At 36.6% G+C, this 19,994-nt stretch overlaps 1 protein-coding gene across 1 annotated transcript; it reads right to left on the bottom strand.

Moving 5' to 3' along the window:
• Positions 1-1,433: 1,433 nt before the first annotated feature.
• Positions 1,434-19,267, bottom strand: LOC129261522 (Na(+)/citrate cotransporter-like). Its single transcript, XM_064099413.1, has 12 exons — positions 18,948-19,267; positions 18,308-18,494; positions 17,074-17,144; positions 14,626-14,832; positions 10,539-10,658; positions 10,181-10,276; positions 9,906-10,010; positions 9,273-9,367; positions 8,001-8,131; positions 4,242-4,403; positions 3,415-3,552; positions 1,434-2,542 (listed from the first exon to the last, which is right to left on the bottom strand). The coding sequence occupies exons 1-12, from the start codon at positions 19,202-19,204 to the stop codon at positions 2,396-2,398; spliced, it is 1,716 nt and encodes a 571-aa protein (XP_063955483.1). The 5' UTR covers positions 19,205-19,267; the 3' UTR covers positions 1,434-2,395.
• Between the last annotated feature and the right edge of the window lie 727 nt (positions 19,268-19,994).

Raw genomic sequence — 19,994 nt, 5'->3', positions numbered from 1 at the left:
TAAGAAAGACTGAGGAAAATAACCCACTGCTTTAAAATCATATCTTTATGATTAGAAAATTCGACAAATGAAAATTATTAAGTAGAACCGCAAAACATTTCATTTCATTTTCAGTTAATTTATTTACACAATAACAGCAGAGTAAACACAGTTTGCAGTCCTCAAAATCAGTGTAAAAATCAATTGAAAGTACACTGAATAAAAAAATACAATACATTCAGAAACGTACAGTTGAATGATTTATAATTATAAGTAAAGTAAAGAATTGCATGGGATGTTGAGCATTTTCGCCTCAAAATAGGGACAAATTTCACAATTTTCATTTTGTCAGGAAAAGTATCATTGGTGAGTCATGAGTTAAGTATGTGAAATAATTAAATAAGTCAATTCTTATGTCATAATACACTATTTTTATGACTTTAGATCTTTCACAATCTTTACAATTTCATTTTTATCAGTTGGAATAAGGAATAGGGAATTCGGATTTTCATCTTTTATAAAAGGAATTTAAAGGACAAGTCCACTCCAACAAAAAGTTGATGTGAATAAGAAAAGAAAATCCATCAAGCATAACACTGAAAATTTCATCAAAATCGGATGTAAAGTAAGAAAGTTATGACATTCTAAAAATTGCTTTATTTCACAAAACAGTTATATGCACATACTGGTGGGTATATAAATGAGGAGACTGATGACGTCATCCACTCACTATTTCTTTTGTATTTTATTATATGAAATAGGGAATATTCTATTTTTCTCCCCATTGTCAAGTGAAACAACGATTAATTCCTCCCTGAACATGTGGAATGAGCTTTATTTGATATTATATGATTCAGTCAAGTTGGTCCTTATTGTCAAATATATAAAAGAATGAAATATTGTATAATTCAAACAATAAAAAACAAAAGAAATAGTGAGTGAGGGACATCATCGATTGTCTCATTTTAGTTGTGCATATCACTGTTTTGTGAAAAATAAGCAAAACTTTAAAATGTCATAACTTTCTTATTTTATATCCGATTTTGATGAAATTTTCAGCATTATGCTAATTTGATGTTTCTCCATTTATTCGAATCAACATTTTTCTGGGAAAGGACTTGACCTTTAAAGATTTATTGGTGTGGGGGTATGTCATTGGCAAGATTCGGGTTGATATTTTAGAAATAATCATTGAAACATTATGGACCATCATCACCACTGTGTTGTTGATTTTAATATGGTTAATGTAATTTCACTTTTTTATATACATATAATACATAAATAATTATTTTCCATGTTTCTTTTATAGAAGTCAAATTTGACTAGAATTTGGAACAAAAAAAAAATTGTTCTATTCCAATCGCAAAAGAGCTTTATCAATAACCATTTCACCAATACGGTGCGAGACAGAAGAGGGTGATACTCCTTACCAAAGTGTACAAGTGATGGGTATAATAATGTACAATTTTTTTTTATTTACTAGAATGTTAAACAATCCTCTGATTTTCTGAAATCCAAACAGAATTTCGAAGATTTTCACGAAAATATGAAATAAATATCCATGCCTAAGCCGGCGATAAATGCTGTTTTTATATTTAACATTTATTAACCCACAAATCTATCCTCAGTTGAAGAGTCGGGAGCATACAAAGAAAATGTACTAGGATGGTCTAGAAACGGAGAAAAATCTCCACACAGGCACAGTTCGACATCAGCCTGTGATCTCAACTTTCAATCTGGCTGGTGGGTTGACAGGGTAAATTGCCAATTCGTCTACTGCTAACTCTTCCACTCACCACATGGTCTACATTCATTTAGTCTAATGCCATTCCGACCATCAACATTTCGTCTAACAACCATTCGATCCACTGACCATTTGGTCCAATAATCACTTCGTCTAATCACCAATTCGTCTATTACCATTTCGTCTCATAACCAGTGGTCTAATATCCACTTTATTTTCATTTATTTAGCCCAATTGACACTCCAATTAAACCAAATGATAAAGGTCTATATGGACTAAAATGGCTATTGGGCCAACTGGATATTAGACGAAATGGTGATTGGACGAAATGGCAATTAGACCATGTGGATAATGGACGAACTGGTGGTAGACCAGATGATAGTAGACGAGTTAGTAATTGGACGAATTGGCATTAGACCAATTGGAAATAAACCAGTTGAGAGGACCCATGAAACCCTCTAAAAGTGGATTGCATTGCGGTACTCATAATGCCGGCCTGACGTCTGAACCCTAAATCTTTGAAAAGCGCGGGTGTCTGAAAATTGAGTTTGAATCTTGGGAGAAGCCCTTGATCTGCTAATTTCTCGCAACAGATAATAAATTAATCTTCCTGTCTAGTTAGATGTTGGTCTTGTTTCCTGCAATCAGATCAACTCTTCGTGTTGGAGACGATTATGTTGTCGTGGAAGTTGTTACAGATGTCGTTGCATTAGCCCAAGCAGGGAAAGTATTGACATCGAAGATCCAGACACCTAGAGTATTGATACTAAGGCTGAATACCAGGATGCACACGATTTTCATCACTATACCAGCATTCACCTGTTCAGGTTTAAATAAAGCCAGGATCATGCAGATCAATAACTGTCTAAGAACTTATTTTTTAATTTTCGGGAAAAGAGGACACTGCATTTGACTATTATTGTCCTTAAAACTATTGCATGGCAGTTGCTCTTATAATCATAGAAAAAAAAAAGGATTTTTGGAAATTTCATGTCGATATCCTAACGTCGATGTCTTGTCAAGGGTCTAGTCCCGTCCTGTCTAACCGCAGACGATTCAAATCCTTTGTATATATTCTCCATATACACATTAAGAACAAGCTTTGTGTTGAGGAGGTAAGAGCACCTCCCAAGTACAATCTAGCCATGTGAACACAAGTGTGTGCAAAAAGAATAAAGGCTTTCGTTAGTATTTGCTTTCGATCTATTGGAAACTTTTTGGAAGAGCTCTGATCAAGTGGAATCGGCATGGCGCTCTAAGCCTGCTAAAATTCGTACCCTACTATCAGAAAGACTATCTGAAAACTCGTGAAAATGATTGGTCAAATAACCAATCTGTTGGTAAATGATAGTCAAAATCAATGAAAATTTGTTTAGATTCTTATCACTCGACTGACACCAACAAATTGGTTATTTTGATCATTCCTTTATTTACGAGTGAACAAGCGATGATCCTACTTTCAAAAGTGATCTATCATTTCATTTCCCATAACCATGTACTGAATGGCATCAAATGTGTAATGAATATGATAACTACGTCAAATACCAAATGTGCATTCAGTTAATTTGAGGACATTTATTTTCAATATCACAAAACTGAGTCCTTTTCTATGATGATTACTTACACCCTTCTTATGTTAAAACAAAATAACAAAATTCATCACGAGTTATTGTAAAGAACAAGATACCTACCATATCAAGTACTGAAAGGTTGCCGTGTGCGAATGCTATGGCGTTTGGTGGGGTAGCCACTGGTAACATAAATGAGGAGGAGCACGCAATGACTGCTGGTAACATCAGATAAAGCGGGTTGATTTCAAGACCGATGGCCTGATCATAAGAAAAAGTACAATTCAAGAAAAGAAAAGAGTTCTGGAGACAAAGCTGTCCAGGTTAAATCGAACCTAACGATAAAAAGACAATAAGTCACTACAGAATTGTCTCTATTGACAATTGACAATATTGAACACTAAAATGGTACTCATTTAACCGAAAGAAAAATCTGGGTATTTTTTTTAAACAAGTAATTAACACTAATGAATCTTGTAAACTTTACTTGAGATATAAGTAATAAAGTATTAAATCAGATACAATATGCGTCATTCATTTTACTGTTTACATGGATAAATCATATCACAGTGTGAAATATTTGCTTAACTAATATCACCGTTGAGTAAAATTGTCAAAGCGATAATTAATGCGGTCAGGGCACTGGGAATGAATTTTTAATAGTGGGTGCTGGTTAGGAAGACAAATTTGACAAGCAAAAAAAGGGTGTTTTTCACTCCGAAATGAAGGTGATTTGGTTCAATTTATGTATAACACACGCAGCACCCCCCGAAAAATCTATTCGAGAATATTTCATGTATACAGGAGAGAGTAAGAGGCGGCTCTAGGAGTTTTGCGGGGGCCCACGGGGAGGCCCCAAAACTTGTCCAGTTTGACTGATTGACAACATATTGACGTAATTGCCACAATCCCTTTCCTTGGACTCGCTGCTTATGTGTCAACAGCATTACCAATTCAGCAAAGATGGGTAGAAAAATGGTGGCGGTAGCTGTGTTGCTTGAAATCTCTGTGAAGATAGCTACGATTGTTGAGATGATAAAAGATAATGCCAAAGGCGTTAGTGAAGAAAACGCCGACAATTCCGTTCCTAACCACGTGGAGAGTCCTGATACCTACATGTAAACATAAATTACCTTTCAGTATCATGTATAACAATAACTTATCAACCAAGAAAGTTAATCTAGTAAATCACGATAACATCTAATAGAGCAGTCATTCAATTTGAATTATTAGTAATATTACTTTCAAAATTACAGATTTGTTTATTCAAGCTCATGGTCATGTTTATCATACACCCAAACTTTCTTAGCTATTTAATCATATTATAAAAAATAGTACCCAAACCACTACTTGAAATCTAAATCTCAACAGTGTTTTCCATTCGATCAGAAACTACATAATTAGTATTTTTTAAATCATGGCGACGTAGAAGCCTGAAAATGCATCGTTAAAAACTAAATGTTGAAATATCTTAGTTGATTTGGGTTGAGTGCCTATAACCTATTGCGTATACATTCGTAATTCCGAAGCTTCGTAATTCCGAAGGTTCGTAATTCCGAAGGTTCGTTAGTCCGAAAACGAAATGAGGTTCGTAATCCGAATGTTCGTTAGTCCGAAAACGAAATGAGGTTCGTAATTCCGAAGGTTCGTTAATCCGAAAACGAAATGAGGTTCGTAATTCCGGAGGTTCGTTAGTCTGCAAACGAAATAAGGTTCGTTAATCCGAAAAATTAAATAAGGTTCGTATTTCCGAAAATGAAATTAATTCATTTTGGTAACAAGAACGGTGTTGTCCTTACAAGATAACAGGATATTATTATGCAATAATAGTAATAACGAACGATGATACTGTGTGTGTTGTGGCCAAAGCATGTATTGAAAAATAGGCGTCCGGATCAAGCATAGGCTTAATTTCGATTTTCTCTGAGCAATTGCTGCCTAAGCAGATGGTTTAAGGATGCAGGGGATTAAGTGTGTTGGTCGCGTGCGAGTAACCTCCAGATAATAGGATTTGTATTGGAGGGGATGCCATTTTTAATAAGAGCTTCTGCTGGTAATAAAAATGAAAATAATACTAATGATGATCATAATAATCCAAACGATGATCATAATAAAAATGGTAATAAAGAATATAAATGTTAATAAAATTGTATCGATCGTTACGCCTAGTGTTAACAATGTAAATCCTTTTTTCATGATTACAAAAAACTGCTCGGAATGTTTACTTCTTATGTGGGGGCGTTGTGGCCCAGTGGATTTAGTCTTCTGACTATGAAACAGATGGTCGCAGGTTCGAATCCCAGCCATGGCGTAATTTCCTTCAGCAAGAAATTTATCCACACTGTGCTGCGCTCAACCCAGGTGAGGTAAATGGGTACCCGGTAGGAAGAAATTCATTAATGCCTTAATTCCTTTGGGCGCCTAGGCAGCCCAGCTAAAGCCGGGGTAATAATAATAGCAGGGCCCGCTGGGAGAACAGTTTTCAGAACTGAAGTGGCTTTCGTTGGTAAATAATACCAATATTATTATTATTATGTCTTATTTGGCCTACATGAAATTTCCAAAATTTTGAGCTCGTGATTCGCTCGCAACATCTCACAAGGATGCCCTTTTAACAGTAATTAGGTCCATAATTGACCAAAAAGAGAGTTTTACAACTTCAGATTTGATTTTTTTCCAAATCGCTTGCTCGCTACGCTTTCTCGCGAAAAAAATCCTAAATATATATCTTATTAATCAGAAATCAATTAAAAAAAACTTTGCTCAACTTAATTACTACAAAACACACAACTTCTTTACAAAGATGATAATCTCATGGTGAAAATATGCGTTTGCACCAAAATGCCCGTTTTGGCATATAAGTGCACCTTTTTTGGCTCCCCCAAAGGAAAATACGTTCCGCCGCCCCTGGTTGAAACATGTATCATCTTCATGGCTAACTGCAAAAAATCCCTAACATGTCCATGTTAGACCAGGTCAGAGCTTATATTTTAAATTTCTGCTCGCGCTTCTTGCTCGCAGTTGTTGTCTAGTTACATAGGCATCTTGTTTTGAAGATCACAAATATATTGCCCATCATATTTCCAAAAAAAATTATAGCTCGCGCTTCGCGCTCGCATTATTTAAAAAGGGCTTATGATATTACATATTTACTTTATTTTATAAGAATAAAGCTAATTATTGACTGTTAGGACTACCCTTTCAAAGAAACAAACAAACATAAACTTTGAGCAGCCGATCGGGGAAATTATGGGTGAAAAAATTTCGCCCCCCTATTGGCAAAAGTTGGATCCGCCGGGGGGAGGGGCGCAGGGGCACTTGTACCCCCAAAGAAATAACAGGGAAATGCTATTTTTCCAAAATGGGAAATTCCCTTTTTTCAAAATGAATACTCTTTTTAAAGTATACATTTTAGATTAATTTCAGGCTGGAATATAACAAATTTTCAGCTCGCGCTTCGCACTCGCATTATTTGATTAGTGAAATATGTATCCTAATGAGGTCACTAAATGCAGTCCTTAACATGTTCCTTTTCTGGTCAGTATATATAAGCTCGCGCTTTGCGCTCGTGTTAATTCTTTATTTAGATCATGGACCCTAGGGTCCATGGTGCACATCTTTTTAATGATAGCAGAAACCTGCTCGGATTTTTTTTTTCATTTCTAATTGAAATGCCCTTAAGTTTGAGCTTGTGATTCACGCTCGCAACACCTCGCAATAATGCCATTTTAACAGTAATTGACCCCCGAGTTTTACAACTTCAGCTTTGAAATTTTTTCCAAACCGCTCGCTCATTATACTCTCTCGCGAAAAATAAAGCCTAAATATACATCTTTCCATAATCAGAAGTCACTTCAAATAGGCTTTTCTCTACTTAATTACTATAAAACACACAATGACTTCACGCAGATGATAATCTCATGGTGAAAATATCACCAAAGTGCCCATTTTGACGTACGAGTGTCATTTTTGGCTTTGCCTCCCAAACGAAAATTCGTTCGGCCGCCCTTGCCTTCCCATCCTCATAACAATTGAACAGCAACGGTGTTTCTCCCCCCACTACCACACTTGCCCTCAATCTGCTTTCCCGGTTTTCATTTTTAGGATTAACGAAACTTCGGAATAAAGAACCTTATTTCGTTTTCGGATTAATGAACCATCGGAATAACGAATCTTATTTCGTTTTCGGATTAGCGAACCTTCGGAACAGCGAACCTTATTTCGTTTTCGGATTAACGAACCTTCGGAACAACGAACCTTATTTCGTTTTCGGATTATCGAACCTTCGGAATAACGAACCGTCGGAATAACGCCACAAATGTTCGGATTAACGAACCTCATTTCGTTTTCGGATTAACGAACATCGAGGTATAGGCAATTTACGTGTTTCGGAATTACGAACCTTCGGAATTACGAAGTGTAACCGCTCTATTGGCCTATTGTTTAACTTAATTAAAAATAATAATCATTAAATGCAAGGACAGATTTCCATCAATTATGAATAAAGTATGCAGACTCAAAATTAACCATAATAAGTTTGCACTCTACCTAAGCTGCAAGAATAATGAAATTACATTTGGACTTTGCGAGCAGCATAAAAGCTAAATAAGTAAGTGCAGAAACTTTGCTCAATATATTTCAATCTTGATATAGAAAAACCGAAACGTAAACTTAAATTCCTCATTCATTTCTAAAATGAGCATGTTTACCTTACAGCCATCAGCAAGGGCCATTCCACCTCCAATAAGAATAATAATATTCCATGCTACCTTCTCCTGTACGATAGGCCACGTTAGCAGGGGTGATATCTGGGCTTCTTCATCATCACCTGGATCATCGTCTAAAATAATAGGCAACAATTAAAATCAATTCACCTGATTTATCAACAAACTACCTCTAGCCTACAATCATTTGAGCAGGGCGGTTGTCTCCTATGATTTTTGAAGTAGTGTAAACAAAGAGAAAATAAAGAAAAGAGCGAGAAAAGAGAAGAAAGATTAGCGCCAAAAAGAAAGGTCTGTGTCCGGAATGTATATTACCACGATTATTCAATAGAGAAAAAGAAATCGGTCATCCAGAGAGTTTGTCTAGATTGTTTGTAAAAAAAAAAAACCCGACATATTTTGTTTGTATGGCAATACTAATTTGTCAATTTACACGTAGGTTTACTTTCAACTATGAAATGACCCTTTAAATAATGGCGCGTTCGTATTCGCTTTAATTCGCGTAACATCATGGAAATGAATAAATTAGAACTAGAATAAAAGTATCTTTTGTTCAAAGTTATAGAAGGAATATAAAACAAATATACCGGACGTTTTTCGGAAGTGTAGTGGAAAGTACCGTATTCATCCTCGAATGGTCCGTCAAAGTTACTAATTTTTCTCGGGGCTTCGCCCCTCAGAAAAAGTTGTAATTGCCAAACCAACCACGGGTAAAATAATTTTCTACAACTCACTTTCACAATTTGTATACCATAGATACGTGCCATAAGTGCATGCATTGTGAAAGAGATATTTATACTTCTCCGACATGAAATTGAGGGAACGCTACATAAAAATGTAGGAATTACTACATTTATTTAGTGAACCATCTGTTTCATTGTGACAGGGATACCAAAAGTTCTAGTACATATAAACACGGGAATCAGTACACTCTCTTCTATAGATAATACTTGTTATCGGTGTTTAATGCGAAGGAAGAAATACCTAGATTTCTAGATACCTAGATTCCTCCGACATGAAAATCAATACCTTATTTGCTATATGTAATACGTACTATGAGTGTCTCCATTGCAAAATTGATATTTGTCTCGTTATAGTCGACAGTAAAATGTTGGAACCATCATCTAATGCAATATGTGTTATAAGTGGCTGCAGGGATACCCAATATTTCTCTGACACAAAAATACGAGGATTGGTACATTATCTACTGTAGGTAATATGTCTTATAAGTGTCTTCATTACGACAGGGGTACTTGCCTCGATTTCTTCGGCACAAAAATGTAGGAAGCCTTGATGGGAAGGCAAAGAGTAGCAAGGAGATGAATATAGCCGAAGTAGCATCTGTGACGTACCTGGTATGATTATGAAGAGAAAAATGTCGTTAATCATGGCAAGATAGAATAAACACGTTCATCATTTGTTCACGTTTTTTTTGTAAGAGTTTTTTTGTAACATCCATTATTTCGATTTTCTCAACCTAAAAAAATAATAAAGCACTTTTAAATTCGAATATATTCAGCGATTTCGACTTTCAGGCATAAACTTATATTCATGATAATAACGAATGATTATCACACATTTAAGGCCCTCGAATATTCTTATTTTGTGAGTTTCAATAGCAATCTTTTATTCGTAGGAAATGTTAATGATAATTTTAAACCTTCAGATTGTGACAACTTTTTATCCTTTGCAAGACATGAATATTATACAGACATTGACTGATTGACTTTCAGGTATTGTTTTCCAAGATTCTATAACATGGTTAATAAATAACACGCCTTCATGAAGTTAGCCATGAAGATAACAATAAAATGATAAGATTGTTTTCATTTTTAAGATTTCGAATCAGTGATATATTTCAGAGGTTCTACTATATTGGTTGAACCTTACCATTTTAGGAAGCCTATAGACCAGCCACTGACAAACTTGGGTTCTCTCGTCAGCCAAAGACAGACTAGGACCACCAAATGACCAAGAATAGCCCATTCAGCAAACCTATTCATTAGACAAATCATAGGGGCAAAGGATTGATAACAATACACGAAAAAATAAAAATAAAACATATAATTTTAACAAAAGGCTTTCTGAACTAATCTGATAATAACGCTCACGTATCTGGTAATTTGTGGAATATTTAATGTAAAAATGTACGAATGAAAACTTACGACATTTTACCAAGGGCCGTGTAATTTTTCTGGATCACCATTTTCGCTCTCTCTTCTTGTTCTTTGCCGACTTCCTTATCACTCCTCTCCAGACAGCTAGAGAGAGAAAAGTGCGAAAGTGTAATGGTGTCAGTCATGACAAACCACAAATTTTGCCCCTTAACATGTAGTGATCTACAATATTTAGATTACAAAACATCAGTCTTTGACAAACATATCATGCTCTAGTCTAAGATTCAGGAATTGTTTCTGAAGGTAATCAGCGATTTGTAGGTGCAAAGTATTGTTACACTTCTTGTAGTGAGTGAATCTACCCTGATATTGTTTTCCGATGTCCATTTTTTTACTTTATACTCACAAGAAATCAAGGTACATAATTTGTAGCCAGATCCAACAGATGAAAAGACAGACAACCATGCCAGGGAGCGCAAACATCATCCAGGTACCGTAGTTAAGACCGGATTCGGAACCAAAGAGTCTGTAAGGAGAAGGTGGTTTATAATGTAGTCAATTAAAACATCATGAGTCGAGTACAATGCACTGAAATCAAATACATAGAAGGGCCATGGATGTTCATGTTTTAAGGACCATCAATAGATCTAAGAGTTGTATGATCATATCATCGTGATGATAATTGCCTGGTTCTTATATCCATAGATGACTTCTGAGCGCTGTCACCATGTCATGCTCATATTTTGCGGCTTAACTGTTAATACTGAATATCTTAATGCAGATAAATTGATAAAATAATCGAAATAGAGTTTAGGCATTGCCTTCATATAAACCCCAACCAGGGGCGGATACAGGATTTTCTGAAAGGGAGGGGGGGGGGGGCAAATTTTTCGAAGGAAAATTTTAAAAAGCCATAAAGAAAAAAAGGTTTTCAACAACCAATTAAATCCTTAAATTTCAAGAGGGGACACACCTCTGTTTTAATGGCATTTGAACATTTAATTTTGCTTCTCAAGGGGGGGGGGGGGGCACGTGCCCCCTGTGCCACTGTTACACCCACAAATGTAATAATCGCCCACAAATGTAATAACGCCCACAAATGTAATAACACTCTACCCACAAATGTAATAACGCCCACAAATGTAATAACACTTTACCCACAAATGTAATAATTTCACCGTCAAATGTAATAATGCACTTTACCCACAAATGTAATAATTTTTGATCGCCCACAAATGTAATAAATTTGAAGGGATTTTTGGCGAATTCGTTCTAAACTAAAATCCTATAGTAATACGTTCATATAGCACAAAATATGGAAAAAAGATTTTGGACTTATATTATAATTTTTGAATTAACCGGGTCTGGAAAAAAGACTTTGCACTTTTGTGCTTTATGAACGCATTACCATAGGATTTAGTTTAGAACGGATTCGCCAAAAATCCCTTCAAATTTATTACATTTGTGGGTAAAGTGCATTATTACATTTGTGGGCGATCAAAAATTATTACATTTGTGGGTAAAGTGTTATTACATTTGTGGGCGTTATTACATTTGTGGGTGCAACAGCCCCCCCCCCCCCCCTGGATCCGCGCCTGACCCCAACTTTCTTTGGTCAAGAAGACATTTCATTTTGACGATGTATATTGATTGCCAAAACAAAGAAGTAGAACTCAAGATTTCCAAGATTTAGAGTTCGTATGTTAGTTCATTCATTTCTTATAGGTCTTTCAGTCCCACAGAGTGAGAATGGGACCAGCCTCAAGGACTCCAGGTGCCTCCGATCCAATCCAAAGGTCATTTGATATAGCGACTTTTCCCTTCGGTAAAAAAGCGCTGCGCACACACTACTCCATGCTTGGGCCACTAAACAATAATTAAACACCTCAGAATGGTCAGCTTAGTCCATGCAATTCATTGTCCTCTTTTGCATACTGATATTTAATGACTTTCTTGAATTCCTCGACAGAGGATGCCGTCTTCGCAGCAACAGGAAGGTGATTCCATAGCTTTGCTGCAACCACAGGGAAGGATGTCTTACCTGCTCGCCACTTAGAAAGGAGCCAGATTGGTGAAGATGAACGAGTAGTACGAACTTGAGAGCGACGAATTAGGATGTTATCAATGTATTCCGGACTCTGGTGATTTAGAGACTTGAAAGCTAGCAGCAAAATTTTAAAGGCTATACACTTTCTCATGGGCAGCCATGGGCGAAATCTCTCCTAAAAGGTAGGGGGGACAAGGGGCTGGAGAATTTGACAAGCAAAAAAAAAAGGTCATCACCCCAAATTTCCAAAATTTAAGGTCATTTCGACGAAAATAAATTTGACAAGCAAAAAAAAAAAAAAAAAAAAAAGGTTATCATCCCAAAAGTAAGGTCATCTCGTCCTAAAATACATGTTTTATTTCGATTTTGAATGATATATTTTCTTACCATCATAAAAGACCACAAATAGTAGGGGGGACATTTGATATTGTGTCCCCCCTACTATTTTGAGTAGGGGGGACACGTCCCCCCTGTCCCCCCTGGGATTTCAGTCGGAGAGGCTCTGTGTGAGTCCTGAGGGGAGTAGAGAAGACAAGCCTATCAACTGAGTTCTGTAGTATCTGAAGTCGGTCCAAGTCTAGCTTCTTGCTAACACTGAAGAGACTATTGCAGTAGTCCAGTCTGGAGAGAACAAGAACCTTGACAGCAGCATGGCATGTTTGCTGATCAATAAAACGTCTCGCTCTCCACAGGTTACGAACGTGATACTTGACGTTTCTTCAGACCAAGGTGACATGATGACTGAGCTGCGAAGAAGGCTCAGATATTACCACAAGATTGCAAATAGATTTACATGGCTGGAAAGATTTATAATTCATTATCAATCTCACATCCTTCATGATATCAGATGGTAGATAATGAGAAGCAGAGACAAATAATTCAGTCTTTGCATCATTGAGCTTGAGCTTGTTTAACTTCAACCTGTCATGAATTTCAGTGATACAGCAGCTGACATGCAAATAGCAGTATCAACGGCCACTGGATCAGTTGGATCAAACACGGTGTAGATCTGAATATATTATGCATGCAAGTAGAATCAAACATAACGAGACCGAAGGATATCTCCAATCGGAGGAACATAGAGTGTAAACAATGGTCCGATGACGGATCCTTGCGGAACGCCACAGTACCGGGCTGTGGTTTTCCTTGTACGCTGACTGTAGAGGCTCAACTAGGTCATTGTCTTGAATGTGCTCAGTTAATTGTCTAAGCATGACCTGCTCAATGATCTTTGACCTAAACTGTATGTTTTAAACTGGGCGATAACTCTGCAAGGCATTCTTATCTTATGATGCCTTCTTCATGACTGGCAACATAATCGCTTCTTTAAGATCGGGGCTCCGTAACGCAAAGATTAGCGATCAGTAGCTAAATGAACTGACCAAACAATATCAATGTTACACGCGCATTATGTTTAAAATACTGACCAGAGACCAATCAGTGCGGTTCTTTCATGTTTACAATTCATCGCAAAGCTTTGTGTTACGGAGCCCAGTAGGAAATACACCACTGGTGTAACTGGTCAACACACAGTTAACAATAAGGCACACAAGTTCGGAAAGTACAACACTAAGATTTTTCTTCAACAGCCATGTTGATATAGTGTCAAGGAAACAGCTCTTGGAAGATTAATTCTTGATGATATTCTCCACTTCCTTCTCACTAACTTCAGCAAACTCGAGGAAGTGACTAGCTACCCCCTGAATATAGCAAGACGGTGTCATCAGGTTAGGATCAATGTCAGGATCATTAGTATCAAAGTTCACTCCGAATATTCAATACCATGTTAGAGAAGAACTTTGCAAATCTATCTGCTAATTCTCCTGGAAGATCATGTACTGGCAGAATAATTTCATTGGTGTCTTAGTTTTTATGTAGAATAGTGCAAAATTAGGTATTCTGGATTTCTAAATACACTCGAGCCAAATTCTGAGTATTTGATTGTTGTGTTAAAATCAAGCTCCCGAAGTCAAACTTTTCTTTTTACCCATTCTGTAGGTGCATTCTCCATGGTATTATGGCTTGAGATTGCTGTACAAGGTAACATAATTATATAACTTAACAGTGAAACATTGGCCTTGTTTTACATGGTTTCTCAGGAGACTGTGCGTACAGTTAATGGTGATGTGTTGTGGAATCTTTGCATAGTCATTGCAAGTCCAACACGTCTTGTTTTTCCTATGTTATTGGTGTGACCGTTTTGGAATTTCAATTCTTTTAAATTCAATTTTTTTTTAATTCAACCATCATCAGGTACATACCAATAATTGATAATCATATACAAGTACAAACATAATAGCAAAAAACAAAATGATGGTTTGGTGACCCCGGAGAAAGCAGAGCTTATAAAAAGGGGCCACAGAGTTAAATACACACTGAAATTATACAATAAATAATTGCTGCAGCAGCAATATAAATAGCAAAATAAATGGAAAGTACTTCTTACGTTTCAACTAGCAGATTAAGTACCAAATTTGGACCGGTTGCCGTCAGGGTCGCTATGCCACCAATGCCGGCTGCATATGGGACGGAGAGAGTTATTCCCTTGCAGAGAAGACGATGTCCCCGCTCGCTGCGATTCTCCATCATAACCCGGTTTTCCTTTTCAGTCTCCATCAAGCATGTTGGCACGTCGTCGAGTTCTTTAATGATGCTGATATACAAAGTTTACACTTAGAAATAATCCTGTAAAATTATAGATTTTGTAATATCCTGAAGCTTTTTTCCACATTTAAACATTGGTACAGATCTCTTTAAAGGAGAATGAAACCCTTGAAACCAGCTGAATCCATATCAAAGAGAAAAATCAAAGAAACATATTGTTGAAAGTTTGAGGAAGATTGAATGAATAATAAGAAAGTTATGAGCATTTGAATATTGAGATCACTAAAGCCATGTAGATCCTCCCATTGGCAATGCGACCAAGATCTGTGGTGTCACACACGTACAACTCCCTCATTACTTTAGTACTTATTTCACTTATATTCTCACTTTTATAGAGTCTATCACAAGGTGAGGTGTTCTCTTTATGAGAGGACAAGTACAGAGGTTTCACAACATTATATCATTGATGAATCGTTTGTCATACGATTAGAATGAGCAAAAAGAGATGTTTTGGGGTATATTTTCAGTGTCCAAAAGGAGAGAGTTGTTCATCTGTGACATCATAGATCTTGGTCGCATTGCCAATGGGAGGATCTCCATAGCATTAGTGATCTCGACATTCAAATGCTCATAACTCTTCTATTGCTAGTCCTATTTTACTCAAACTTTTGTTGATCTTATTCTTTGATATTTCTGCTTTCACAAAAGCTAACTTGCTCCAAGAGTTTCATTCTCCTTTAAGCAAAATAATGACGCTATAAAACGATTTGCGCAGAATTTGGAAATAGTTATATGAATAAAAGTAAACGTTAATCATGAAGAACACATGGATTTTAGCTAGGAAGATTGATTTGAAGATATCTTTTACCTTTTTAACTAGTTTCCTTGCCCAAAACACTTCAAAGATCGCCATTGCGCCCCCCTCCCCATACACCGAAGCCATCGTGATGATATCTGCTTTACATGGAGGTGTGATTTACATAAAATTGCTTAAGCTTGATTTTCTTTCTGTTAATCATTGTCAAGCCTGGGAAAAGTGTAAAGAAACAAGTATTAAATGAAATATGAAATGAAACTTATGGGGCGTTGCAAGAAACTTGCGCGATCAATTGCAAGTCTATTTTCGTTCCCGAAATCAAGCGTATGCCATGCAATTAATTGCAAATTTGCTAATTGATTGCTAATCTGCTCCATGAAACAAGGAGTGTAATCTGATTTGCTAAAGTTAAAAGTGATCAATCAACTGTAAAATTGCAACAGAATATTTGCGATTGATTGCAAATATGTTCTTGCAACACCCCCTTAGTGAAAAAATGCTGGAGGTGTCTGCAATAAACTTTTGTTTACATTCAGTTATGTCCTCACATCCAGCTGACACAAAAGGTAAAGGTTGTGCCTACCTAGGGTACAATGGTAATTTGGGTGGCAAAGTTGTTACACATTGTTAAAATGCATCTTTCTTATTTCAGTTGGCTAAAAATGCCAAAGATATATGTACCGCACAGTCAGTTTGTTTTCGCCTTTCCCTCTTGACACAGGGTGAAAATTAGCATTTCTGTGCAAACCGATTTCTGCGAGCTTTACAAAAATGGATAGTGCTCACTCAAGGGTAACATTCTGTCAAATTGTCTACTTTCATTTGATAGGTGAGACCCAAGCCCAAGAATATACAGTGAAATAATTATCCCCATGTTGTATATTTTTCAATTCCCTGGAATTTTTCAAGTGTAAACTTTTTATTAATACACACTGTTATGTAGAAGTTTGTATAGGGCACTGCTATTACTAGCATATTAGTGGTAGAGAGAACTTCTAGAATATACTCCCTCCTTCAATTCATGGTTAACACATGCATGAGTGAGAGATGAAAAGGGACAAAATATTGATGTACGGGTTTAACTATTTTTGAGGGGTAGTATGGTGAAATTGATTCAAAGAAATTGAATTGAATTGAAGGTTTTGAATTGAAGGTTTTATTATCATTTCATCGCAGCCAGTGGCTGAATTGAGAAAGATTTACAGAGTCAAAACATAATATATAAACATAAACAGTGAAATATGTAATGAAAATAACTACAACAGCAATGGAAGTATACAAAGATTTTGGACAGAACTGTCCAATAACAAATTGATATTCTGGTAACCTAGGAAAACATAAAAATCGATGATTAAAGCAGATTCATCATAAAATTCGTCTGCTTTTGAGGAAAAAAACGGTATATAGCTAAAGTGAATATAGTGAATATTGTGTTATCGAAGTTAAACCCGTACATCAATAAATAATACCTACTTGCAACCATCTGCAATATCATCAAGTTGGATATCATTTTCTATACCATGTTGAATATTTCCATTTGAGCCCTATTTCAGAATTTGAAAAGAAAATAAATATATACAATTTCGAAGAAATAGCAATTATCTTTTGACAAAAATCATGTAAACAAATGCTGACTAGTTTCTCCTCACATTATATTTTTTTAAAGCTTCATGCATAGATTGGCTAGTGAGCGAAAGCTTCAATCAAATATGTACAGTGCAATCGGAACTTTTTTAAATGACATTTTTTTGCGATAAAAAGGTTAGTCTCCTAGCTATTGTTCACAAATTAATAGAGAAAAGGGGGAAAAGGCAGGGGCGCCCACAACAGACTATGTCCCGTCCCGGACAATTGATTGGCTCGTGATACACCATTTTAACTGTTCTTCTATTAAGGCCTGGTCCCACTGGCCGACGGACACAAAACGTATTCATAAAGGATACAGCGGACAAGGGTGGCTGCATCCGTTTTCATCCGCTCCAGACAATCATGACAATGGACAAAATGATGGGCGAACAATGAAATCACAGTGAACGAATGCTCGATGGATAGAGAGCGTCTGAAACACGTATGTAAAGAGTAGACAACCGTACGGATACATAACGTTTTCTAGCTGATGGCAAGGTTATTTCTCTGCATCCGTAAGTGCAGTGGGACCAAGCCTTTAAAGCCCGATCCCACTGGCCGACGGACACAAAACGAACTCATGACGGATACAGCGGACAAGCAAAATTTCGGGGTGAATCCATCCGTTTTCATCCGCTTCAGACAAGGGACAAAATGGGCGAACAAAGAAATCACAGTGGACGGATGCTCGATGGATTTAGAGCATATGAAACACATATACAAAGAGTACACAACGGATACATAACGTCTTCCAACGGATGGCAAGATTCTTTTCCCTTTGTCATCCTATCTGCAGTGGGACCAAGCCTCTACATTTAGGATAGCCTATGATCAAGCCAGAGGCTGCAGCTTTTGCCTTTGCCTTTCAAGTCTACCGCTATGCCCCAGATATATTCGAGAATACATTTTTTTCCTTGAGAGGTCAATTATGTAAAAGATTTAAAAAGAAATAACAGTAATACATTTCCAACATATATCAAAACATAAGCCAATCTTAAGACCAATCAAAGAATCAATCGTGCAATTCCTTCAAAATCCTTTCGTCTTTAAGTTCTGTATACAGCAACAAACCAGTACTTGCCTCAGCAGCAACTGCATTTGAATTTCCGCCATTCTTTTCCATTTCCTCTCCCATCTCTTCATTGTGTTTGTTAGATTTGAGTTCGTTGAGGACAGCCTGAGCTATGGGGCTCATCATCGCAGTCGTTGCCGTGTTGGACATGAATAGTGATAAAAAAGCCGTGGTTAACATGAAGCCCAGCATCAACCTGTAAAAGGAGTGTCTTGTTAATGAATTTTAGCAAGGACTAAAAAAAAATCATCATCTAATCGATGACAGGAGTTTGCTCTTAATGGCAACAACTTCATTATATAAGAACTGGTATCCTTTAATTGTTAATGGATGCATTAAATATTACATCCTTTGTGAATGATGACTTAGATGAATAGCGGACAATTTTCGAATGTTCCAGAAAATGCTTTCCAATAAACATGACTTTTCCCTCTTACGCAATTATGTTGATTTATTAAAAATCAAACATACAAACAAAATAAAATTTACTATCAGATAGGAAAGTTTTTGCTTAGTGATTCCTTGGTTGCTCGCGATGCTCCCTACACCAACTTTGTAGCTCTCTGCCATTAACATGAATGTACATGTATTTCGACATGTAATAAAAAAAAACCGACACAACTCACATTCCCGAGCCCCTCCCACTCACCTTCTAGGATTAGCACCAACAAGCATCAGAACTCGAAGAGCGATTCGTTTGTGCAGGTTCCAGCGTTCCACAGCTGCAGCCACCATCAATCCCCCGAAGAAGACAGTGTTGGTATCTGTGAGGTAGTTACTACAAACATCTTTTGACTTCTGGATACCAAAGAGCGGGAAGAGAAGGATAGGGAGGAGGGCTGTAGCAGCCAAAGGAAGGCATTCCGTCATCCAATAAAACGCCATGATGATTAGGCAGTAACCCATGTGACCAATCTGGAGAATAAAGATTTTAAAACTTTCGTAGATAATGCATTGTTGAATGTTAATTTTGGCTTTCCTTTTTTATATACATATTGACAGGTTTGATAGCATTGTATGGATCCAACTTGAGCCGTAATAAAGGAGGGGGGGGGGTATTTTCCATCCACATTTTCCCCGATTGGACTCTAAAGGCTTATTTTCTTTGTTGGTCCTGAAAGTTGAACATTCTGACCAGTTTACGTATTGTCGTGGGTCCGATGTAGGGGGATTAACACTCCAAGAAAGACTCTTCAGTCTGAAGTACAGTTATTGATACTTTATTTGGTCATCATTTAACATCAAGTTGTACAAGCAAAGAACTTGCAAGGTTTAAAGAGCCCTGCAAATATAGGAATACAACGAATCGATTAGCATCAAGGTAACATAATAAAGAAAGAATAACATCCCAAATTAATTGCAGATATTATCCCACTAAGAAAATTAAAAGACAGTTTAGTTTTCCTTTTAGTGATCAATGAAACATCATAGAACATCGTTAAGAACCTCAATTAGAATAATTGTCAGTTTTCAGTTTCAGTTTAATTTTTTTCGGAAATGTATGTACATAAGCAAGATAAATATTTTGTATACTAGGTGCCGGTGGAATTTTTATTATTATTTTTTTTTTCACGGTTTATTTTGGAGTAAAAAAGGAATCTATTATTGTAACTCCTTCGATTAAAAAGAACAAACAAACCTGTGACATGTGACTTGGATGAATTCTAATTTATCCAGTAAACTGGCCATTCTGGAT

This window comes from Lytechinus pictus, chromosome 5 (assembly GCF_037042905.1).
Source record: "Lytechinus pictus isolate F3 Inbred chromosome 5, Lp3.0, whole genome shotgun sequence".
Lineage (NCBI taxonomy): Eukaryota > Metazoa > Echinodermata > Echinoidea > Temnopleuroida > Toxopneustidae > Lytechinus > Lytechinus pictus.
The sequence above is the reverse complement of the archived record's forward strand: the minus strand, read 5'-3'. Positions and strand labels throughout refer to the sequence as shown.

What these genes read in the sequence shown, in the direction of transcription:
- LOC129261522 (XM_064099413.1), bottom strand. Translation starts at nt 19,204, where the DNA reads ATGGGTTACTGCCTAATCATCATGGCGTTTTATTGGATGACGGAATGC. An exon ending in GATATTGCAGATGGTTGCAA is followed by an intron (nt 14,833 to 17,073) that starts GTAGGTATTATT and finishes TTTGTATATCAG; the next exon opens with CATCATTAAAGAACTCGACG. An exon ending in TACCCATCTTTGCTGAATTG is followed by an intron (nt 3,553 to 4,241) that starts GTAATGCTGTTG and finishes TCTTATGATCAG; the next exon opens with GCCATCGGTCTTGAAATCAA.